Here is a 25,753-nt window from a genome sequence, read left to right on the forward strand (position 1 = left end):
TCGTCCCTCTGCTTGTTCTACCCACCCAGTAATAAACAGACCCAGTTCCTAGAGCTGTGCCAACATTGCTGATGATGATGGAAAAAAGGAAGCAAACTAAAAAGCCACATACATTTCAACTTCCCCATTAGTAACAGAAGAGATTGACCCGGGAGGGAAAGAGGGCAGAGGAAAGAAATCAATGTTTGCTAACTGGGAAAAGGCACAAAAATCAATAGGGAGAAAAAAGGTGTTTTCCAACTTACTAAGGGGGTTCTACAAATAGAAAAGTTTTCTTTCAAACAAAAAAGAGAAAAGAGATCAAGCTATGAAATCTTCTTGACATGATTGTATTTCTAAAGAATTTACTGAAACATTTGACCCTCTTTCCCTGGCAGAGCCTGACATTATAAAAATATCTTCTAAGCAGTTTCTTATTTTAATCAGCATTTAAAAATTCCTTTGTTTTCTGAATAATTTGAAACCATTAACTTATTCATAACATCTGCATTCAAGTTCTCTTCTGTGCTTCCTAATGCAGTCCTACACTGTTCAGGGCTGTCCATTTCAAAAACACTTTAATCTACTCTTCGATATGTCAGGTGATGCAGACCTCAATTCTAGCATGACGTTCACAGTGCTGACCTCTGAAAAGTATGTAAATTTAATGGTAATGATGATGACAGCAACCAAGAGATCTAATCATATACTTTCAGTTCTGTATGACAACCCCAGTTGTGATGGCTAGACGAAATAGGATCAGTTTAGCTCAAATACACAATATGAGAAAACCATCCAGCCACGTAGTAATGCCAATCTAAACATTTTCATAAACACGCATTATAATCTATACAGCAAGGAATAACCCCTTCCAATTCATATACACGAGGGAAATGGCTGACAACATATATATCCGTAGATCAACTAAAATAGAGGTCCCAGGGCAAACATTCTAAGATCTTAGAAATTTGGGACACTCTGTCAAGGATCTTTAGTCCATAAAAGAAATCAGGACCTTGGGACAGACTTTTACCAGAGTCTTTGAAGGGAAACTGGGAAATTGTACTCATTTCCCTCAAACCAGCCCACTGACTTTTAAAATAATAAAAATAATCATCATAATACCCCTCTCAAAGGGTGAAATTTGCTTTGATGCTAAGAACACAAGGCCTAAGCACTATTCAAGTCCCTAACTTAGGGTTCAAGGGGTACCTTCTCTTGTCTTGTCTCTTTGCACAGGAGTGAATTTCACCCTCTATGAATAAACCCAAATATATTTGCATATGCATCTATCTATAAATAAAATAAGAAAATTCATTTGGAAAGGTTTTGAAACTTTAGATTTCTGTGATGAAATAAAGTGACCTATTTTTTCCAGGCCCTAGTGCAGCATTCTTTCATATTAAAAATTGAAATGTTCATTTGTATTTATTCTTTAAGGCTATGAGACAATTTAGCTGCCCAGGGAAAAGCTATACTCCTTCTACATATGGCCAGATTTCAGACCTGGTCGTGCCTACTCTGGGGATTGGCCCCCAATTACAACTTTCCAGCATAGCTACAACTGTGCAACTTCTAGTGTCAACAGGTATCATTGACATTGATACTGGTGGAGCTGACTCAAGTTTCAAGCGGGCATAATCTCCATCGGTGTAAATAGCAGCTTTGCCTGTCAACACTATGGGTTTCCTCTGGTGCAGTTATTCTATTGGCTGGACACCAATGGCTGCAATGAAGGCTAAATCTTCAGTGCAGAGAAGACCCATTTGCTACCCTCAAATAGGTATATTGCAGCATGCTTGTAGGGTAGCTTCTGAGTATCTAGAGTTCTATTGAGAAGTGCTACTTTTCACTGCTCTTGTTGCAGGAACATATGGGACGTGGTGATGAGTACAACCGGTGTCAAACATTATTTTTGACATTAGAACATGTGAAATTGCTACCTGTACCCTGGATAGTCAAATTACAAGCCAATCCTACCTTGCCATCAAGCCCCAACAACTGACAGACACTTTATACTATGAAGGAAAGGAAGGCCCTTAAATCTAAAGAAATTTTTCTTAATCAATGTAGGTTATTCTTTAAACATTACAAAAGCTCTGAAATAGAGCATTAACTGTACTGTAAAAGATGGCACTGCAAAAAAGGCAGTTTTCTGAAAACCCAATCCACAAACTGCATTGATTGGTCTGAAAACATTTGGAAGTGACCAGTATTGGGATTTATAAAACTCCATCAAAAATGCTTTGGCAAATATATATAAAAAGAGCTTCTACTGTAGCATTTGAGAATAAGGGGACAAGTGAAAATAAAGTAGTTTAAGAAGTTTCCACAGCAGTTATGGGGGAACCATTGCAAGAGGGCTTTATGTCACGGTGAAGGGAGACAGTGGCAATGGTGTACCTCTAGCAGGAACTTTCATACTTCTAATTAACAGGGGTAGCCTCCACTGGGTTATTTACAAAAAATGCAAATCCACTTATATACATTCAGTCAAATGCACTTTTGAACAACTCTGGTCTGTCTCAGTCACTCTCTTGTTCTCTCTTTTCTTTCATATAATGAAATTGTTTCAGTTGTTAACTTAGCTAAGAAATAAATGATCAAATTGTGAAATCCTTACAGAGTTGTTATTAGACCTGTGCAGAGGATGGAAGTTCTGTTTCGTGACAGGATTTTGAGATTTTTTTTTTTTTTTTTAAATTTAGCTGCATGATGAATTGGCACAGAAACTGAAAAGTTCAAAATTCACCACAAAGAGCAAGTCTGGGGGAAAAAAATGTTTGTTTGGGACCAATCAAAACATTTCATTTCAACACAATCAAAATGTTTGATCTTTATTTTGTATTATAATACAAAACATAAAAAAATTTGAAATAAAGTTGTTTCAAAATGAAAAATCAAAGTGTTCTGTCCCCAAAATGTTGAAATGGGATGTTTCAATTTCAATGGAACTGCATAGTCTGTCAAAATTCTTTCAGACCAGTTTTAGTTGTTGCTCTTTTACTCTCTGTAGCTGCAAGCAAGCTGACAGAGCCTTTCATGCAGCTCTCACAATGTCCATAAGTTTTATCAAAGCTCTTCTTGGTTTAGCTGGTCTCAATGGATGCGCCTTAGGCCTATGTGAAGTGGCGCAAGTAGTGCTGAGTAAATGCACCAAAGTCTTCAAGATCCTTCCCAGTCACTGGAAGCAGCCAAGACTGTTAGAAACCCCCCTGCACTTCCTACTGGTGACTAGGAAAGAGAGGCAGGAACAATATGTTGGAACAAATTCTCTGCTAATGTACATTGAGATAATTCCACTAAAGTCAATAGACATGAACTAATTTATACCAGGAGAGATTTTGGCCCATTGTGACAAATGGAGATGAATAAAGCTACAAAATATTCACCAGACTGAAAGATTCCCATGACAGGGAAGGTTCTTGGAAATTCTGATACATTATAGATAACTAAGCACTAAGACACAAAGATGACAGTGTATTGTGAAGAAAGACCTCAGTCTGAATAGTTTGCTTCTCTCTTTAACTCTGAACTGAAGTGGTTCTTCAGTTCTTGAAAGGTGAATATCACACTGAGTTATAATAATACACCACCTTTCAACAGAGGATCTCAGGGCTTCATAAATAACAACTGAGTCTCAAGTATTATCACTTTCAGCTAGAGCAACCAAGGAACAAACTTGCCCTAGGTCACATAGTCTGTGGCAGAGATAGAAACAGATTTTGTGTCTCCTGGCTCCCAGGCATGTGAGCCTGGGAGTTCTTTCAAACTTGGAGAGGGGTGGCCCTTATAAGGAATGTCAGATGGGGGGGAATCCCAGGTGAGGAACAGGTCCCAACCATGTGCCTTTGCACAAACCGCAACTCTGCTTTCTAGGGAGTACCACATTTACCAATAGAACAATACTTTTATTTAACTCAGGCAAAACAGGAGCAGACTCAGGTCAGCATCTCTAGCAGGAGTTTAATATGCAGCCTCCCTTGCTCGCAGCACAGCACACAGCTCCCTCAACGCTGAGCTAGACTCACGACTCTGCCCCATGTCAATGCAGACCCCATTGGGTCAGTCCAAACTGTCCATGCACCCTTGTCATTGGCATGCGTTGTAAGCTCAGACTGACGCCTCTTGCTGGGTGGACTCAGCAATTCTGTCATCTCCAGGATGGGCATCTCTAACAGTCGCCTTATGCAAGCAGCAATGCAGCAGCTAGCTCTCCTCCAAACAGCTCCTACATCAGACTCTGCACCTCTGCTTTGGTGTCTCCCTGACCCTGCTCCCTGTTTCTGCTTCTCATGCTAATGCTTTGTTCTCCTTCCAAATCTTCCCCATGCATCTGCTCATTGATCCAAATCTTCCCAGGTGGTCTGTAGTTAGTTCTGGGTCTTTGCTTTGGAGTGGCACTTCCCACCTAGCCAATCAGGTATGTGCAGAGTCGCTGGAAGAGTGTGAAAGAGGAGAATCCAAGTCCAGCGGAAGGTGGCACTCAGGGGAAGCAGAGCTAAAGTACAGAGCTCCTTAGCCTCCTTAGCTCTACTTTTCATTAGACCCCAGGATGCTCAGCCTGGGCCTCTCAGACACTCAGCCCCCTTAATAGAGACTATTTACCATTTTTCCTTGTGCAGAACAGTGGGGAGTGCATAAATTGTTTTGTAGGCTGCATGATTGTTTTGGTTGCCTTTTCCTTTGTTTTAGATTACAGTCATGCCCAGAAGGGAGTAGTGCCTCCCTAAGATTTATAGCTGGGACACCACGCCTCACACTCCAAACAAGCACTATAGTGACACCTACAGCCAGAAGAGACATCTGGGGTAAGACAGGTGCCTGCCCTCACTACATGGGGGTTCTCCAGAGGTACAACCTATGACAAGTAGTGGAACAGAGTAGACATTCGCTTTCCAACCCTGACACACAGGTAAATGAGAGGGAGCTTGGAAGCCTAGGCACAAGAAAGAGAACTCAAACAGCATGAATCCAGAGCAGTGGTGCAAGTGGCTGACAGAGAGCCAACGACAGCAAGCAACCCAGCAACCGCAATTCCAGCAGCAGCTGTTTCGGCAGTGGGCTTCTCAGCAACAGTAGCAGACGACGGCCCAGCAGGAAGACCTGCCACAAAACCTGGTACAACAGTAACTGATAGGGCTACATCCTACTGGGGCAGCCAGAAGTCTGGCAGCTGGAGCCATGAGCCCAGGGCCTGTGCTTCAAAAAGCACCCCTGAAGCTGACTAAAATGGTGTCTGATGAGGACCCTGAAGCTTTCTCCACCACTTTTGAGCAGGTGGCAGTGACCTCCCCAATGGCCTCGAGAGCACTGTGCCTTTGTGCTGGTCCCCGTACTGACTGGCCTAGCCCAGGCCCACTACTGAGGGCTTGGTCCTGCAGCTGCCATCCTGGTTACACACTGGTTAAGGCTGCCATCCTGGATTTCCTTGATCTCAGTGAAGAGATGCACTGCTGCCACTTCTAGTCAGAAACTTATTCCCAGGGAACTCAACTATGTGCAGTGGCCCAAAAACCAAAGGACCTTTTCTGGTGGTAGTTATAGCTGGTGGAGCAGACTGGAGTTCAAGTGGCCAAATTAATACTGATGGAGCAAGTTTATACAAATATTCTGCACTGGGGGATGAGAGCAGGTACTGAGACACCACCCAGGGACTTTAACTGATGCATTCCAGTTGATGTAAAATTTTATGTTCACTAAGGAATCCCCAGAGTTGGAGTGGGAAGGGGACAATTCGGGGCAAAGAAGCTCACCCAGCCTGATGTTAATTAATTATCTGAAGGATGATCTGGAGGATGGAGTGGATTGCACCCTCAGCAAGTTTGCAGATGACACCAAGCTGGAGAGAGTGGGAGATATGCTGGAGGGAAGGGAGAGGATACAGAGTGATTTAGACAAATTAGAGGATTGGGCCAAAAGAAATCTGATGAGGTTCAACAAGGACAAATCCTGCACTTAGGACAGAAGAATCCCATTCATTGCTACAGACTGTGGACCAACAAGCTAGGCAGCAGTTTGGCAGAAAAGGACCTAGGGGTTACAGTGGACAAGAAGCTGGATATGAGTCAACAGTGTGCCCTTATTGCCAAGAAGCCTAAAGGCATATTGGGCTGCATTAGTAGGAGCATTGCCAACAGATAAAGGGAAGTGATTATTCCCCTCTATTCGGCACTGGTGAGGCCTCATTTGGAGTATTGTGTCCAGTTTTGGGCCCCCAACTACAGAAAGGATGTGGACAAATTGGAACTAGTCCAGCGGAGGGCAACAAAAATGATTAGGGGGCTGGAGCTCATGACTTATAAGGAGAAGCTGAGGGAACAAGGCTTGTTTAGCCTGCAGAAGAGAAGAATGAGGGAGGATTTGATAGCAGCCTTTAACTACCTGAAAGGGGATTCCAGGAAGAATGGAACTAGGCTGTTTTCAGTGGTAGTAGATGGCAGAACTAGGAGCAATGGTCTCAAGTTGCAGTGGGGGAGGTCTAGGTTGGATATTAGGAAAACCTTTTTCACTAGGAGGCTGGTGAAGCACAGGAATGGGTTACCTAGGGAAGTGGTGGAATCTCCATCCTTAGAGGTTTTTAGGTGTGGCTTGACAAAGCCCTGGCTGGGATGGTTTAGTTGGGGTTGGTCCTGTCTTGAGCAGAGGTTGGACTATATGACCTTCTGAGGTTCCTTCCAACTCTAATCTTCTATGATTCTATGTAAAGCTCAGTCAGGGGAGAACATCTTCTGCTTGTCAGGAACAAGTACTGTCATCTTCAGCCTTCCAGCAAGCCACAGTAACAGGTTGGGAAGGGTCCAGATGAAACCAAAGCGATTAATGGGATGAAAGTCTGTTGGACTCCAAATGGAGTAAGATACCCTCACCATATCTCTGTCCTCAACACTGGCCAATGCTGTTTTATTGGTTCGGACCGGTGATACTTTCATGGTTCTTCTGATGGATATAATGAAAGGTCATAGTCTGAAGAAGATCTGCTGGTGTAACAACTGTGGAAAGGCCTTTAATACCTTGAAAAATGGGTTGTACAATAAGCCAGTCCTCTTCAATCTGGATTTCTCAAAAATTCATTTTGCAGACAAACACCTCAGATGTAGGCCTGGGTTCTGTACGTCACAGGAGGTGAACAGTGAGGAGCACTGCATTCTGTACTTAAATAGGAACCTGATCCCCAGGGAGAAGACCTACTCCATGATTGAAAAGGAGGCACCAGCGGTCATATGGGCTATAGTCCATAGAGTCCCCTTCGGTATTATTTCCTTTTCCTCATTATGGACCCCTCTAGTGTCTAAAAACAATTACTGAGATGAACCCCCACTTTATGCCATGGTTTTTAATGCTCCAACCCAATCATTCTAGGATACGACATCATGCCAGAGCAAAACACAGCATTGTGGACTTTTTTACACAGGAAGTAGAGGAATTGGGATCTGATGGGGGTCCTCAGTTCAGTCATGAAGGGTGGGGTATGTGTGGGAGAGGTTCCCACCTCAGTCAGGAAGGAGTTAAAGAGTTCCTGTGGGCATAATCAGCCCCAACCTGGTGCACCTGTAAGGCGGGTCAAATGTGGAGAGGGGTAGATCCTTAAAAGGGAGGCTCCAATTCCTGTGGAGGGTGGCTTTCAGAGGGAAGCAGAAATAGTACTCCTTGGCCTCATGGTAGCCTCACAGAGCAGGGACTACTTACCCATATAGCTGCTGCCACCTGGATCCTCTTGACAGGGAGAGAGACCACTTTTACATTGCTTTGCTTTTCATTAGACCCCCAAAACGCACAGCCTAGGCCTCTCTGACACTCGGTGTTAGGAAGCCAGCCTCCTTTGCAGAAACTATTTACCTTTTTGCTTTCTGAGGAACAGTGGGATGAGCCCAGGCTGTTTTGTGGGCTGCAGGATTATTTTGTTTTCCTTTTCCTTTATTTCAGACTGCAGTCACATCCATGAGGGGGGACCATATCCATAAGACTTGCAGCTGAAAGACTGTACCTTGCATGCCAAACCAGTGCTACAGCAACACCTAGAGCCGGAGAGGGATGTGAGGGATGAGAAAGGTGCCCCCCTCATACCATGGGGGTAGACTAGAGGTAATACCCATGACCATGACTGTACTTCATGTGAAAATGCATGGCAAATAGTTTAGTTCATATCATCATGTGGTTTTTTTTCTCATGCCTCATTATCATAGTCCTACCGCACACAAAAGCTTTGCATTAAACATGCAATTATCAGAGTCGCTTATGAAGGCCATTGATTCTGAAACAGCTCCAGTGTAGCAGGCTTGTCCTTATCCAAGATTACTTGCAAGCACTTCCACTTGTATATTGCCACCTACACCATGAGGAAAGTGCTATGTAATGGTCTGATTTCAAAATGAAGGACATGGTCCTGCCTTAACAGTGATTTCATACCAGTGTAATGTTGACTTCACTAGAGTTACTTCCAATTTACAGTAGTGTAAGTGAGAACCAAACCAGGCTCCAAGTCTATGATCAATATCTGATTCATCCTCTGTTTGGAAGGCAGGGAGATGGACTTAATGATCTAATAGTTATTTCTATCTAACTTCTATGACTCATTTAATATATGGGCACAGAGACAGTCAGTGATTCAGACAAGGTACATCTTTGGCATATGGAGTATCAATTTGTTCACCCTGATAACAATCCTGCAGCCATGGGAAGCCTGGATCCACTATTACATCCAAGCAACTTTAACTGTTTCTCAATATCTTACAGAGACACAACTTTTTTTTCACATTTTCATAACAGGATTTCCTATAGTCTATTCAAAATAACATTTAATATATATTGCTTCCCTGAGAGCACATATTTCAGTTCCTGGGTCAGATTCTGCTTTCATATATACCATCATAAATTCAGAGCAACTCCACTGATGTCAGTAGAGCTGCTCCAGATTATTACTGATATAACTGCAGTCAGGTCTTGGCCAGGACATGTAGTAACTCCATTGGCATCAGTGGTGTGTCTCTGGATTTACACCAAGATAAATGGGATCAGAATTTAGCCCTCTGTTTCAGGGACTTCTGATAAAGAATGATAGATGTAGAACGCTAGAACAAACAGATCTAATTTCAAATAGCAAGGTTTTTTTTGGGAGGAGGGGAGGGGTTGGTTGGTTTTTGTTTTGTTTTGTTTTTTACTCCCTCTCCTTGTGTCTCTCTGACCCACTGTTAATTCAGAACACAACATGTTCCATGTGTATAAATCAAAAGCTTTGCACTAAAAATAGGATGAGAGGTTTCTCCAATCACAGCTCTTGAAAGCCAGAAATAAGAAAGCATTTTGTATCAACAGGTCTATGTGGAAACCATTTACAATCAATGTTTTACCTGATGAGTGAGATCTTCCTCTTTGTCCATCTCCATCACATTCTGGTTCAAGTCACCATTAGAAATGGTAACTGCCTTGTGATAAAATTGCACCAGTATTTATAGGTGCATCTACAATAAAGGTTAGTTAGAACAGGATTTCTATAAGGTTCTTTTCCCAGAAATCCATAGCAGATGATGAACCTTAAAAAGCAAACCCTGATGTGGCATGACCAGGAGTACAGTTTACTGGAATAGTGTTAAAGCGGTAAACTGACAAATGCACATTTTCTAGCTGACTGCCTGGAAACAAAAGACAACTGAGCGTAAATCTGTTTCGCTCAACTTTTTTCCCCCACAAAAGGTTTTTGTTATGTACTGAACCATTTTTATTCTCGAATAGAATCTATTGTTAGGGTCCTTTAGAGGTAAAACCTTTACTGGGCATTATAACAACAACATGTTGTTGAGGCACATAGACAGGAATTTGAAAGGAAAAGCACAATGCAAGAACAGAGTGTAACACCAGATTGTAATTGAGTGCTTGTGTCACTCATTAATGTTGGAGCATACCCTGCAAGGTAGGGATAGGATACAGAGTGACCTAAACAAACTGGAGGATTGGGCCAAAAGAAATCTAATGAGGTTCAACAAAGAAAAGTGCAGAGTCCTCCACTTAGGAAGAAAGAATCCCATGCACAGCTATAGACTGGGGACCGACGAGCTGGGCAGCAGCTCTGCAGAAAAGGACCTGGGGGTAACAGTGGATAAAAAGCTGGATATGAGTCAGCAGTGTGCCCTGGTTGTCAAGAAGGCCAATGGCATATTGGGCTGCATTAGGAGGGGCATTGCTAGCAGGTCACGGGAAGTGATTATTCCCCTCTATTCGGCATTGGTGAGGCCGCATTTAGAATATTGTGTCCAGTTTTGGGCCCCCCAATACAAAAAGGATGTGGACAAGTTGGAGAGAGTCCAGCGGAGGGCAACAAAAATGATTAGGGGGCTGGAGCACAGGACTTATGAGGAGAGGCTGAGGGAACTGGGCTTGTTTAGTCTGCAAAAGAGAAGAGTGAGGGGGGATTTGATAGCGGCCTTTAACTACCTGAAAGGGGGTTCTAGGGAGGATGGGGCTAGGCTGTTCTCGGTGGTGGCAGATGACAGAACAAGGAGCAACGGTCTCAAGTTGCAGGGAGGGAGGTCTAGGTTGGACATTAGGAAAAAGTTTTTTACTAGGAGGGTGGTGAAGCACTGGAATGGGTTACCTAGGGAGGTGGTGGAATCTCCATCCTTAGAGGTTTTTAAGCTGCGGCTTGACAAAGCCCTGGTTGGGATGATATAGCAGAGATTAGTCCTGCTTTGAGCAGGGGGTTGGACTAGATGACCTCCTGAGGTCCCTTCCAACTCTAATATTCTATGATTCTATGATTCTATGATTTTGTTATTTCTGCTTCCCACCCACCCCAATAAAAAAACTTCTGAGATCTGATGGAATTAAGTGCTCCCTCAGCTACCCATTTGCATGGTGTCTTATTCACAACATATACACAGTTCTTTCTTTTCCCTGTGTGTACCTTTAATCGTTGCATGCCAGCCTTTGCAGAACATGGCACAGAAATTGCCAGGAGGAACCTTCCACCTAACTTTCTCCACCACACCCAGCTAATTTTCCAACTGTCTCCCTCTTACAGCCAATCATATGTCTTTCCCTGATTGAGCTAATTAACTCGTTAGGTCCAACCATTGCCCCCAAATGTCAACAATCCCCACCAAGACTGGTTAATTGATTCCAGTTAAGCTTGTAATTTTCTGTTACAAAATCCCCTAGGTGACCAAGATGCTACAGGAACACTCTGAGCTTGTCTCTTTCACCAACAGAATTTTGGTCCAGTATAAATTATTACCTCACCCACTTCTGTTACACTTGCACATGCATTTTTCTGCATTTTTATTAGGGTGAAAAGGAATTCAAATAATAATGTTTAATTGAAATTTATGCAAACTGACAACATTAGAAGAGGAGAATATTTTGAGTGGAGAGTACAATATAAAACTTTGCGGAGTACATGTGTGCTGACAGTCACTCAGTAGCCTGGTTTAATAGTGTGTAACAATCATGCTTAATTCAGAGTTAAAATTCAATTTAATTGATTTTTAGGTATTGTTTTTATAAGTGGAATAAAATCTGTATTTGTAAAACTGAACCCATAAAAATAGTAACTAAGGTTCTGATCCAGCAAAGAATTTAAGCACCTACCTAATTTTAAGCATATTGACTTCACTGGGATTATTAATTTGCTTTAGATTAGCACATGTTTGGACAAACACAGATGTATCAAATGTAATTTAAATAATTTATTTAAATAGCACTGCACCATAAGATTTGCGCCCTCATCTCTTGTCTGTGTCCCCCGTGTGGTGCGCCTATCACAGTGCCACTTCCCCAGTCTGTGCACCCAGGACAGTAAGGGGAAGATGACTGCTGCGCCGGTACAGGAAGGGGGCAATGGGGCTGTGAGCCTCCTAATGTGCCACAGCCCCTGTTTCTGGGGCTTGTGAGCTCTGCCCTACTGCAAGTGTGCATCAATTTACACCTTAATTCCAAGCGCTACCGTGAAGTGCTTACCTGGCCCTGCTTAGCTTGTGAGATGTGGTAGGATCCACAACTCAGGGTCTATTTCTTTTATCAAGTAAACTGATGAAACTCATATACAGTCAAATGATAGAGCTGCTGTGTTTGCCCCACTATGGTTTGGCATCAGGCTTAGCCACAGACTTTATCTGTTCTTTCCGCATATCCCTATTGCTGCATGAATTCTATAGCCAAATAATTATTCATCAAGTCTCCTCTTCCATGCTTCCCTTAGGAGAAGCATTCATTTTCTCATAGAATTTTTGTTGCTATGTAAGTATTACTTTCCAGATTGGATTTATGGAAAGTGCCCAGAGTGGAGTGGGAGAAATGTAGCAGGCATTCTGACTCTCAGAGGTTGTCTCCTGCCATGCATCTATTTTATTACTAGCTGATATAAATCTCTAGTTTATAGAATGGCAGAATTCTTTCCCTTGATTGATAAAGAAGCATTTTACTGCAAGACAGCCTTCTGTCTTCATCTGACTGCAGGCGGGAGAGAAGCAGCCTTGCCAAAGAATAGAGTAGGAATTCCTTCCATTCTGGATCCATGTATTTAAACATTTATTTACTTCATGACGGCACTTTTGTAGGTGGGGAGCATTTCCATCATATTTTCAATACATATGGATGAAACAGTATAGATACTTGTCTAACAGGAAAAGGAAATTATTGTTTGTTTGTTTATTTTGTTGTTTACTGTGTGCTTAGAACCGTAAAGGAATAGATTCTGCTTTGAGCAGAGGGTTGGACTAGATGACCCCCTGAGGTCCCTTCCAACCCTAATCTTCTATGATTTTGTGAAATGGGAGTGTCCCTCCCCACTGAGTTTACTAAAGGCCCAATCCTGCAAACATGATCACTGCTGCCTATTGCAAGTAGTGTTATGCTTATAAAACAGACAGCAGGATCTTATTCAGGGGGACAAGGCAATACACCACGTTTATTGTGAATACAAAGATTTCAAAAAGCAATTGCCTGCACACTTTCATACACACACACACACACACACACACACACACACACACACATGGTTCTACAAAGATGAAGTATAGTTACTAGCCTCAGTTGCTCGTGTTAGTCCACTGGCCAGGTGGCTAAGACACGAGGGAGGGAGCAGGGGTCTGTCGGTGCACACTGATGCTCCTGGAGGATGATTGTAGAACCAAACCCAAAGTCCTTATCTTTCTGTGGCTTGTGGGCTTACAGGGGATCTAAGTTGTTAATGTGGGCCTAATGTAAGGCTGTTTGCACAGAGCTGAATTTCATGCTCTTCTTTTTTATAAGGGAGAGAAAAATGTTTCATACTGAGTCCTCCATATGGCCAAGGAGTAGCTTCAGCAGGTTCTGAATGAAATCTTACCAGTCTGCTTGAGGTGGAAGAACAGTTGCCATGGGACCTGAGGGTGTGAGCCCTCTGAACTCCTACTGGGCTGCAAGGATTTCTCCTCATGCAGGAGGAACATGAAATGTTACTGTGTTTTTAATAATATCCCTGTTAAATTTGGGGGAAATGACTGTGCTTTTATTGTTAAAGTTTAAAATTGTCTTTAAATATTTGTATTGCCTGTATTTCAAGAACTATGTATTACATTTAAAAAAAAACATTATCTCTATAACTTTCTGCTCTACAAAATTCATTAAAATTTTAAAATGCTAAGATTCATGATGTAGCCTTTATTCATTAGCAATTTATAAGGTGGAATTGATATTCATAGAAATTTAATAGTTCACCAGTAAAACCATAATCCTTTATTCTGTCATACACAGTGCTCCTTTAACTGTTCAATTGCCAATTGAGTGATTTCTATGTAAGAAAAATAATCCTTCCCATGGAATCTGCTGTGGAGCCTTTCCAAGGTTTTCTTCATCTCAGCATTTGCAAAGCTCGATTCAGAAGCCAAAAGTTATTGCAGTATCCCCACTAGTCCCTGCACTACTTAGTCACTGAGAATGAGAATCACAGGATCAGAAGACCATGCAAAGTTACCAACTGGCCTAACTCCAAAATCTACCGATTTGTTTTTAATCCTGTGAGGTTACTCCAGCTCAGTATCCAGTGACAGAGGGGCATGAAGTCAGGAGACAAGATATCAGTTCTCTGACAAACTTTTATTAGGGCAAGGCAGCTCCAGGTTAATAGAGGAGATCATCAATAGCATAAATCTTTTACTATAATTATATTCCCAAAATTGTTAATGAGCATCTCTTTATAGCCCCACATGCAGCTCTGTTCACTAGTTTAACTGAATGCTTTTTCTGCTGGATGCAACAATGGACAGTCCAGATTCCTATTTCTGGGTAGCTATACCTCCTTCTTAGCTTCAGTGATAAGCAGGCTTTATGCCAAACCTTTCATTGGTTAACACAACTGCCCAAGGTTGTGTTCTAACATGACCTAATATTTTAGTGAAGACATGCCCTTTGTGATGTCTCTGGAAGGATAGTCACAACAAACCTATGCAATGTGCCATAAAGGGGATTCTCTGTAATAGGAAAAGAAAGCTGATATAAAATTGCTTTCTCTTTGGGAGGTACTGCTAATATTGTGAATTTTATATAATTCTTTTGATGAGTATATTTAATTTTTTCTTAATTTATTCCAGTTCATCAAGCACTAATCTAAAGACCTAGACACTTCACAGAATAGATAAAACACTAACCAGATGTCATAAACATTGATCAAATATTACTTTTATTATAATATTTATATGTGCTTTCTATTAGGAATAGGTGAAGATTGTGGTGGTAATAGAGTTGTGACAGTCTCTTCAAGTGGCAGCTGCTGCACAAAAAATGCCCCAGTTAGGAAATTTCCCTAGTGGCTGCCTGTATCATTTTTCTGTAAATTGCACCATCAGGTTGGCCTACAAACAGTATTAGTAGTCAGGTCCTGACTGCTGATTTCAGTTCCAGAGATCACTTTTTCTGGTCCTACACATCTAGTTGATACAGGAGCAGTGAAAACATCATGGGCCTGAATCTCCTCTTAAGTGCTTTGAGACCCATGGATACAAAGCACTATACAAGAGTAGGTCTCAATATTATTTGTTTATTTAATATTATTTCTTGTATTGGTTTTATGTGGGAGAAGCTCCATATACATCAGTGGCGTTACTCCTAATTTAGACCAGTATAAGTGAGAGGAAAATCAGGTCCACTCTGCCATCTGTGAATGTTTTCAAATTTTTTTTTTCACCACTGGTAAGGTTACTGCCAGTTTTTCTTAATTTAAATGGATCACCAAAGATGCCTAAGCTCTGCAAACAAAACAAATCAGACTGCTGATGTCATGTTTGACGCAGACATCATGTAGTGACCTGGTCTCCCAATTTAAGGGATGAACAAGATCTAGTTCCTGCATTTTGCTCAGGACTCTAAGCAAAAATGTTTATTCCTCTTTTAATTATTTTTTTTTCATTATTTTTAGGTTTCTGACAGATGAAGACTTACTTCAGAAAACCTAAGTCTCCACTTCACTATCTTGAATCTACAAAAACTAATGCTAATATCTAAAGGCTGAGAAAAAGCCACCTGAGAGATTTGGTCACACAATTCCCATTCAGAAAATCCCATTTAAAAGAATCATCAAGTGCATATCTTTCCATTTTTTTCCCCCCAACCCACTGCCTTGTTGTTTTATATACCATTCCTCTTTTTCTTGCAGGAAGTGCCTTTTCCATCTCCTTACTTACATTTATTCACCACCAGAGATTTCAAAGGACTTCAACCAGGCAAGTGTCTAGACTTCCATAGGTATGTTGCTGCCTAACAAATAGAAACATGAGTAGGACGTTATTTGCAGGTTTCTACCTCCAGCTACTGCAGCCATCCACCTGCCGATCGTCCCTCTGCTGCTGTTGCCACCCTTCCCCTATTACAGCTTTTCAACAGTAGTTGCTGTGTTTCCTCCACAAACTTCCCCCACTCTTGATGTTGCTGTTTACACAAGACTACTTGGCTGCTGCTACTGCTGTCCATTTTTCATGCTTTTGCTGCTCATTGTCTCTGTTTTGATTTCCACCACACTCAAGTAATTAGATAAGTAACTAGTAACGTCTGTGCACTCCATTTTTTTCAAGTGCAAGCACAAATGACACCCACAAACAAGAAGGCTGGGCCACTGAAAAATTGACCCCACAGAAAGTTAATGATATAAAGCCACTGTTTTGAAATTAATTCCTTATGTTCCAATACTCATAACAAATAAATGTAAGCAATTATTTTATGTTCATAAGAACCAAAGCTGTCATGAGTGGATGTTACTGAAATCTCTAACATAATTTGTCTTTGAAATAATTGCTTAATGTGAGTTCTCTATAATTTAAGCATTAAAACAAAATGCCAGATACTGTGATACATTTCATGCCCCTTGGTCATTCATCTGTACAGTATGCAAACAATTTATAAACCCTTTATTCATTTTACTTATTGAATCATATGTGATTTATTTTCTGTTCTTCACCCTATTAATAACTTCTCAAATTATAAACAGCTACTGATTAGGAGATAGGGAATATTCTGCCATTCCCTGTGTTAAAGTTATATTCTATGCAAATATTCAAAACCTTGTGCGTTTTTATCATTCTTAATAGGAGAAAATCAAGTAATTTTAATGTTTTTTAGTTTTATACTTTTATACTTTATACTTTCCAATGTTTCCAATATTCCAATATTAGGTGGATTTTTCATTTATTCGTAATCTTTTGCTTTTTTTTTTTTTTTTTTCTCCTTTACCAATCATTGAAGATTTTGGTTTGGGGTTTTTTGTTTTTTTTTTTACAAAGTTTTGAAGTTAGCACAGGTATTAAACATATGTGATGTAGTGTTAAGTTTACAAATTATAGGGAATCTTTTCCCAGGGACAAGGCAATATGCCACGTTTATTAAAAGTACAAAGATACTAACAGTTATCACACTCACAGGTACATACACACACACACATAGTGTCCTGCCATTGTTATATTTATCAGTTCTTAATCATTGCTCTGTCTGCTTAGTGGCCAGTTAAGCTGAGCACGAGGCAAAAGGGGAACCGGGCTTCTGTTGGACGCGTTCCGATGCTCCATTGATTTCACTGCTGCAGGATGTGTCCAAAGCCTCTCCATTTTCGCCCATCTTTTATAGTAGACAGTTCTCCTATAAGTCTATGGATTTTGCTGTGTCATGCTGCCTCCAGGTTCTGTGTGATTCATTAATCATCTGTTGATTGTATACATGACTATTTCTTTTATCTCCTTTGTGTTTGATTTTTGTTTTCAGGGTGTATTTTTCTATGTTTTTGAGGCACTTATCTGCATTCTTCAGCCATTTGGGCTGGGGCGGTGCTAGTGGCTGTACTCCTCCCGACCATTATTAGGACAGTCCGTTGCTAGTAACTGATTCCATTATCTATCCTTGGTATCACTCATACAACATTCACTCAACAGGGTGAGAACTCAGGGCAGTGAGAACTCAGCGCAAATAAAGCAACACGTAGTTCAATTATAATGATGGCGTCATAGCAAACTTAAGTTAAAATTGTAAAATACGAAGACAATTTCATTTATATAAAGTACAAAGAAAATTTCGTTCAGAAAGTCTCATTCACAATATCTTATACAGGACACAATTTCACTTATAAAAACAATTTCATTTCCAACTCTACAGTAGTTCCTTGTATTAAAAGTTTTGTGCTCTAGCTTTTATTTACAAGACACAATACTGAATTACCAGTATGATTTCCTGTAGCACCTTGGATAGCCTTCATAGCCATCTGAATACTGACTAGGCTTCACCTTGCTTACTTGCATGATCACAGTTTGCGGTATTGTTGTACATATCTTTAGAAGCAAACAAAACATTGGTCTGTATGTAAAGTATCTTTTCTGCTCTAGTATTAAATTTCAAAAATCACAGTAATTAGAGATGGGCCTGAATTAGTACTCCAGATTTTGAGGGTGTTTGGATCCAGAAACATTGATCCAGACCTACTCTACTACCTGTGGATTGAATTCCTGAAGTCTTTGTGAATCCTCACTGGTGCTTCACATTAGTGATTGTTCCCTAATTATTTCCCTCCATCCAAACAGCCTCCCAGGGTTCACTTCCCCATCTCCTTCCCAACCTATTCTACCTTCAGGGTGGGGTGAAGATATCACTCTGAGACTCTTACCAAGTCCCCATGGCTTCATGCCCTTCCCAATATCCTCCAGATTCCCCCACTGCTTAAGATGAGCTGGTAAAGAACAAACACATCCCACAAATCCCTACCAAACTGCATTCATTTCTCTTCTTTCATGGCTCCCACAGGCTTATTCTCCTGCTTCCTGAGGGAACAAAGTGAGATGATATCTACAAGCACATCCTTTGGCCTCCCTCTTAGAACCCAGATGAAAGACAGTTTAGATGGGCCCTACAAGTTCCACAGCTACCCACTTCCACAGCGGCCCACTGATACCTAGTTGTCATTTTGTTTAGGATACTAGTATCCTCACCTCTAGACTAACCTTAAGCTTACATTCAATGCTGATATTATAATGCAGTACCAGGGTGAAGAGGGGTGTTCCATGGTTACACAATAGGTGCCATCTATTTTTCAGACAAAATAGGTACAGACTGGCCTATGGTTGTAGTGCTGCAAATACCTCAGCCTGACTGGTATTGGTGTGTTTTCTTAGGGATCAGTGACAGTTCCAAGGTACCCTATCATGGGTACCTTATCATGGGAACCATCAGGAAACTAACACCAGGAAAATTTGGGAACCCTACCATACATTCTGAAGGTAATTTTAGTGTATTGATCACAGTCACTTTCCTGGTCTGTATTTTGTAACTACCTGTCCAGAAAATATGTATATTTAATATAGAAAAATTAATGAGTGCCACTACTTAATTTATCTTTGTAAATTTATAACAACTAAGAACTCTACCAAAAAAGTACGTATTTTCCTGAATTGTGCATCACCCCTATAGAAATCATTAATGTGGGTAACATTAGCGTCTTTCTTAGGTTAAATCTGGAAACTTAATGCAAGGCTAACAGGAAATTATCTTTCAGATAACCTCTGGAACAATTTTCAACTATTAATACATGAGGAGGAATTCCACACTGAACATTCAGAATGCTCACGTTATGTGTATTGGGTGATTATGTTTTCTTTAAACCTTTATAGTCCCTCTAATTAAAATTGGGCCCTAGCTTTATTAGTCTAACTAGTTAGATCCTTTTGGTGTTTTTACTCTATTCCAACCTAATTCCCATCTCCCTTATTTTGCAAAATTATTTACTCTTAAAATATATTCTGTCCCACATCATATACTCACATTATTCCCTTATCTCTAGCAGGTCTTTCATGTTGTTGAGTCAAATATACTTTCCTTTCAGTTCATTCGTTCAAACTTTTTAAATTGTCCCTTTTTATCTGGAAGACCAGTCCCTTTTTGAATGACTATTTTTACATTGGGTGTTTCTGAAGAGATTCTAGATAGCTGATAACTAGAAAAGACCCACTTATTAATGTTTATCTGATAATGGACAAATCTATGGCAAGTATCCTTTTAAATCTAAGAGACAAACTGTTCTTGAATAGGTGTCTTGGTGGCCAGAGCACAAACAGTCCCTTCTCCACTTAGTTCAGCCTCCCAGCAGGCAGTCCTACTGTCGCTGCATATGCTCCCTGAGTCTAAGTGAGGGAAAGGGAGCCATTAGCCTGCCAGCCATGTTGCACACCCCGAAGAGGACAAGTCTGAGTGTGTAGAGAGAATATCAGGAACCGTCCTTGCACTCTGGGGTAACGGACTTGGAGCTGAGACAGTTGAGAAGTGGTGGGGCCAGTCACTAGACTCTGAAAGGGCTGAACTCTCAGGTTAATCTGAAATGGGTTTATTAAAAGGTTTCACATATCCTCCAAGACCTTTGGAAAACTGGTGCGTACTATATTTTTCATCTGACTGGCATATGATACCTGTGGTTAATTTAGATTTAAAGGGCAAAACCTATCCCTTTTCTGGAGAGAAAAGGCCCTCAGCATGATTCCACTGCACAAGTTGTGGAGTTGGGAAGAAAACCAGGAGTTTTTAGGCCACAAAGGGGATTCACATCCTTTGTATGCTTATGCTTTGCAGAGCCTCTGAGAAGGGCAAAGCACATGGAATATTATCTCTGAAAATCCATCAGCCAATCCTAGGAATACAACTGTGCAGAAGGCAAATGTGTAGACCCACTGTCACTTCATGGCCTGAGGGGAGGATTCCTTCCATCCAGCCTCTGCAAAGTACTCCATGCCTATGCCATGTGTTCAGCCTGGGCATAGGGAATAGGATTTGTTTGTAAATACATATTTGGAACCTTAATTTTATCCATTTTTAGTTCTTCAAGGAAGAAAATTGCTTATTTGCCATACTATTATTATTATTGTTATTATATTTTATATATTATCAGAGTTTACGTAAGTTACAGAAAGACAACCACTGAGATTACACAGCACAGAATTACTCAAGGAGCCAAATTACAGTAATCAGCAATAGACCATATAATGGCTTTTGTCTATTAAGTAAAGCAAAACAATTTTAACAAACAAAAGACCAACAGACAAGATAGTAAATAAAGGAAAAGCAACACAAAAAAACAAAAGCAAAAAAACAAACAAAAAAAAACCCCATCTCACTCAGATGTGCACAGGAACAATGGATAATTTGACATTTCCCTGAAAATGTCAACATTTTCTGAACATTTAATAGATTCCAAGGCCAGGAGGGACCATTGTGATCATCTAGTCTGATTTCCTGAATAAAACAGGCCATAGAACGTCCCCCAAAATAATTCCTAGAGCAGATCCTTTAGAAAAACATCCAATTTTTATTTTAAAATGGTTAATGTTGGAAAATCCACCAGGACCTAGGTAAATTGTTCCAAAGGTTAATTATTCTCACCAATAAAATTGTACACCTTATTCCTAGTCTGAATTTGTCTAGCTTCAATTTCCAGCCATTGGATCATGTTATACTTTTCTCTGCTAGATTGAAGAGCTCCTTGTTACGTATTTGTTCCCTATGTGACAGCCTGAAATCAAGACCATCCTTAACCTTCTTTTTATAAATTAAATAGATTGAACTCTGTCACTATAAGGAATGTTTTCTAATCCTTTAATCATTCTCATGGTTCTTCTCTGAACCCTATTTGCCGAGCCCCTATCCATTTGAGAGTCCTGTTAAGAGCCAGCTTCCCATCTTACCCGGTTCACACAACATGAAAACCAAGATTTCCTAAATTAAATAAGGATGCCACTTGATACCACTTCATTCATATTAAACTAACATTAGAGATTCAGAGCTAGAGTGCTAATACCACTGCAGTGGCTCTGCTAATAGGAGTACTAAGGTAGATCAGGCGCCAGTAGCTGCTGGTGCTTAAATATTGCAAATGTTGTGTGGATCTGCCAACTGCTGCCTCTAAAACAAATCCTACTCTACAAAACAAAACAAAAATAAAACAAGAAAAACTCTTATAGTCATCCAGTAAATTTAAATAAATTATGATCTGTAGCAGAAAAAAATGAAGACTAAAAATATCTATCCTTTGGCATTGCCATCCTCAACCTCCATTCCTGACCAATGACTGATAGATGGAAGAAGAGGCTAGATTCATCAAATAAATTAGTACTGTGAATTATTCATTCAGATCTAGTTAAAAATTATTGGTAAAGAGTACAAAGGGTTTTTTTTCCTACGGTTGGATCTAGATTAAGTCAAAAGACTCACTATGTAATGTAAAGTCCAATTATTCATTTCTGAATACTGAATTATTCATGTCTGAATGACATCATAACAAAATTTTAAGAACCCTTCTAAGTCCATCATTAACTTTGCACACTCAGTAGCCGACCTCCAAGTGATCTGCTGCACACCATCTATCCATCTCATTAGTCATCCCCTACTTCCATCACCCACCACCATTCCTTCCATTATAACTTTTGCAGTTATTTCCATCTCTATGACTAATGTGACTCAAATACATAATTTGTATCTGTTGATTTGTGACAACAGAGTTTGCTTCTTTCCAATAATATTTCTAACATACACACTTGTCTTCTTTTCCATCCCAGAGATACAGAAGAATCTTCACCAACACCATATCTCAAAGGCTTCAATTGTTCTCTTGTCCATAGTGTTAGTTTATCAGGATTCACATACAGAAGTTGCTATGGAAAAAATTAAGTTTTTCACCAATAGAGAGCCATGTTTCTTCCACATTTTCATAAGGAAGTCAATGACTGGGTGAGCTATCCCTAGTCTTCCAATTTCTTTCAAGCAGCCTCGTTGGTTAGATATGCATGATCCCACATAATGAAATTCATCTTTTGCACCTACAGTTTTACCATTGATTGTGATGTCCACTTGCATCTGTTGTTAATGATCGTGTAAATGTCCATGCATTTTTGTTCTTGCCACATTAAAAAATAATCCGTATTCTTAACTGCTTTTACAGACTCCAACATTCATTGTACTGCATTGATGGTTGCAGCAAAGAGCATTGAATCATCAGCCTATCTGAGGTCAGATTAAAGGTGTCCATGAATGAAAATCCCAACTCCTTCCACTTTATTCAAAACCTTCCATGACTTGTCTCATTGTAAATTCTGTGTACACATATGTTGACAAGACTTGGGGACAAAATGTGCCTTTGTCTCACCCTGACACATGGAAAACCACTCTGCCACCCACTGCTCTTCACACAATGGTCTATTATTGACAGTAAAGTCTTGCTTGACTTCAGTGAGATGCTCGGGAATCCTCATGTCTGCCAGTATCCTCAAAAGATGGTCAAGTTGGATGGCATCAAATGCTTTGCAGTAATCAATGAAACGCATAATCAGTGGGTGATTATAGTCCTGCATTTTTCAATGATATGACAGATATTCGCTATCTGATCATGTGTGCCTCATTCCTCTCTGAAGCCAGCTCGTTGGGGCTATAGTTCTGCTTCCAATATTAATTTCATGTGATTCTGAATTATATAAAGTAGCACTTTACTTGCATGTGATAACAGACATGTGGTACAATAGTTACGGCACAATTTCTTTGGTAAGGATGAAAGATTGCTTTCATCCAACTAATTTCTAGTCATCCATATATCATTGCAAATTTTCCACATGAGATCAATAACATGGTCACCACTTGCTTTTAGCAAATCTGCTGGTGCGTTATCTACCCCTGGTGTTTTCCCAGGTTTCATTTTCATAATAGCACACACTACTTCCTCTCACCGAATTGATGGCTCTGACTCTTTACTTTTCTTTCAGTCTTCCTGTATTGTAAGTAGCACTGATGAAGCATGCAGATTGGCACAGTAGTTTCTCCACCTGAATTTGATATCATCACCTTTAGTGAGGATTCTGCCATCATGATCTTTTATTATGCATGGTCACAGGGAAAACTTTTTAATAAGAAGTCTGACCACTATGAATATACCTTTTGTATTATTCCTCTTTAGAATTCTCAAATTCCTTGCATTTTGCATATAGCCTGCCTTTGAATGTGTCTGCTCAATTCCCTGTATTTTCTCCTATGTTCTTCAGTCTCCAAGCAACGCTCTTTCACTCTGCCTTTTTTAGACTTTATTTTATTTTATTTTTGGCCAGTTCAAGCATCTTCTCCATTAACCGGGCATGGTCTGTCACTGACTTTTCAACAAAGTATACTTTGGTGGCTTCAAGTATGATAGTTTTAATCTTATTCCAAAGTTAGTTCATTCTGTTCTCTTCTTCTACCTCTGATAGTACCACAAACCTATTCTAAACAGAAGTCATGTAATTCTCATTGATTCTGGGCAAGTCCAGATGCAGTGGACCTGCTGAAAGTCTTATCTATTTAAATTTTAAAATTTTATCTTTGAGGCTAGCAGGTGATGGTCTGATCTGAAGCCTGTATTTGAGAAAATGAACATCGAATGGACAAAGAATCTCCAGCATATAGTCAATTTGGTTCTTTGTCACACCATCAGGTGACCTCTATGTATATAAAAGTCTAGGATGCTGGGTTGAGATGGTGTTTGTAATGACCAGATGGTTAAAGCAGCAGAAGTCCCAAGTTTCAACCAAAATTATTCTAGAACTGTTGCAAGATATTATAATTGGGTTCAATTTTTGACCAAGGGGGTGGTTTGTATGTGTGTATGAGCCAGCTATCCCTCTTGAATAATTTTAATGTTGTTTTGTGATTGGGGGGGTGGGGTATTTCCACCTCTTATTTAATTGCACTACCTTGCAAATAGTCACAAGTACGTTTTGAATTCCACTGGCATAAGTGGGTGAAGAGAAACTCTCTACTAATTATTTCAGTCTAAATGATACATATGCTGATCTCAATCATGCTCATGAAACCCAATGAAACCAATAACTGGGAGCATGTACATAACCATATCCCAGATCCTACAGGTTGGCCATTTGAATTGTCAAGTAAAATTACACAAATAGCACACAGTATAGGAAGCTTGAGATCTCCCTGACACAGTATAGGAAGCCGGTCCCTGGTATCAAAGAAGTTGAGAAACACCAGCTGACTTCTCTTCTAGTGTCTATAAAGCTACATCTGAAAAGAGTAAGGGGACGAAGAATGTTGATCTAATTGTGTTTTGTTTAACTTGGCCATTTGGACAGTGAATGCTTTCCTAATTTGAGGAGAGAGAAGCAACCTGATCATAAAGATTTAGGGCCAAATTCTGGTCTCAGCTTTTCACTAAGGTAAGTGAGACCGGAATATGGCACTTAAAATAGTTTTAAAAATATCTGAAAATTTAAAATGCTCCAAATCTTGAAGATTACCAAAAAATCAGTAATAAGTAAATTAGATGTTTTCCACAGTTACATGTGGGGAACAATATAATGTAACCCATTGTAGACAATTCTCATAATGTTATCATGAGTATTTAGGTAGCTTTTTTTTCCCCCTTAAAGCCCTATCTCCTTGAGGCAAGTGATAATGTGAGAATCTCAGCTTCCATTGTAAAAATAATAATAAAGTATGTTTCTAACCCCCCCATAACTGTGAGAAAAGCTTGAAAACAGGAAGCAAATACACCCTAAAGGCTTCAAGAAGGAAAATATAAAGAACCCAAAATTGATTATTATTATTTTTTTTAATTGTGATTTTTAATTCAGCCTCGTGCTATTTTAGGGCTTGACACATAATTTTTAAATGCATGTGGTTGGCACTACTTCAGTATACAACAAAGGAGATTCTTCTTTTTAAAGTAGTTCCTGAAAGCTGTCATGAGGAATGCCAGTATTTCACACTGTTAATTAGTGAGTAAAAATGGTATACAACTACAACAAAGATGAACTACATGTGAAATTACTTTGCCATTTATTTTTACTGTTTAGAACCAGCCTTGCTCCTATTATTATTAATGGTGCTATGTTCTTGACTCTGATAAGAGCAGGATTGGCTTTGTGGTTAAAATGGAAGGTGGAATAACCATTCTTATGAGCGTGTTCAGCACCTTCACTCTCTATGACATCAAATTGTTGGCTTTAATAAGACAGGGATGAGGGCACACAGCACCTTGCTGGACTGGGGACCTCTTGGGTAGTCAGCTGTATGAATAGAAAGGTCTCAGCCAGTGGAGAGTTCTGTCCCAACCTCCCCACAAATTGAGCAATCTGTTAGAAGATCGACAATAGTAGGGTATATTCCATAACACCATGTGTGGTGAAATTCTTCTGCAGCGTTCTATAGGCTGATCCCATAGCTGTCCCTTTTCCATCAAAGCCCGCTAATTCCACTAATTAGGGAGTGATTTCTGTATTCTAAGCAATATATAAACCTCTAGTCCAGC

At 40.1% G+C, this 25,753-nt stretch overlaps 1 protein-coding gene across 1 annotated transcript in view; it reads right to left on the bottom strand.

Annotated features, from left to right (window-relative positions):
• The window catches only part of LGSN (lengsin, lens protein with glutamine synthetase domain), a 49,998-nt gene that overhangs the window by 15,374 nt on the left and 8,871 nt on the right, over nucleotides 1-25,753 (bottom strand). Inside the window, exons 3-4 of the mRNA XM_067565528.1 lie at nucleotides 9,559-9,611; nucleotides 9,330-9,404 (exon numbers count right to left, since the gene is read on the bottom strand). Coding sequence (XP_067421629.1) covers nucleotides 9,330-9,404; nucleotides 9,559-9,611 — 128 coding nt within the window. The remainder of the gene's footprint in view (nucleotides 1-9,329; nucleotides 9,405-9,558; nucleotides 9,612-25,753) is intronic.

This window comes from Emydura macquarii, unplaced genomic scaffold, assembly GCF_026122565.2.
Source record: "Emydura macquarii macquarii isolate MOO-44397 ecotype Brisbane River unplaced genomic scaffold, CSIRO-AGI_Emac_v2 contig_2680, whole genome shotgun sequence".
NCBI classification, from domain to species: domain Eukaryota; kingdom Metazoa; phylum Chordata; order Testudines; family Chelidae; genus Emydura; species Emydura macquarii.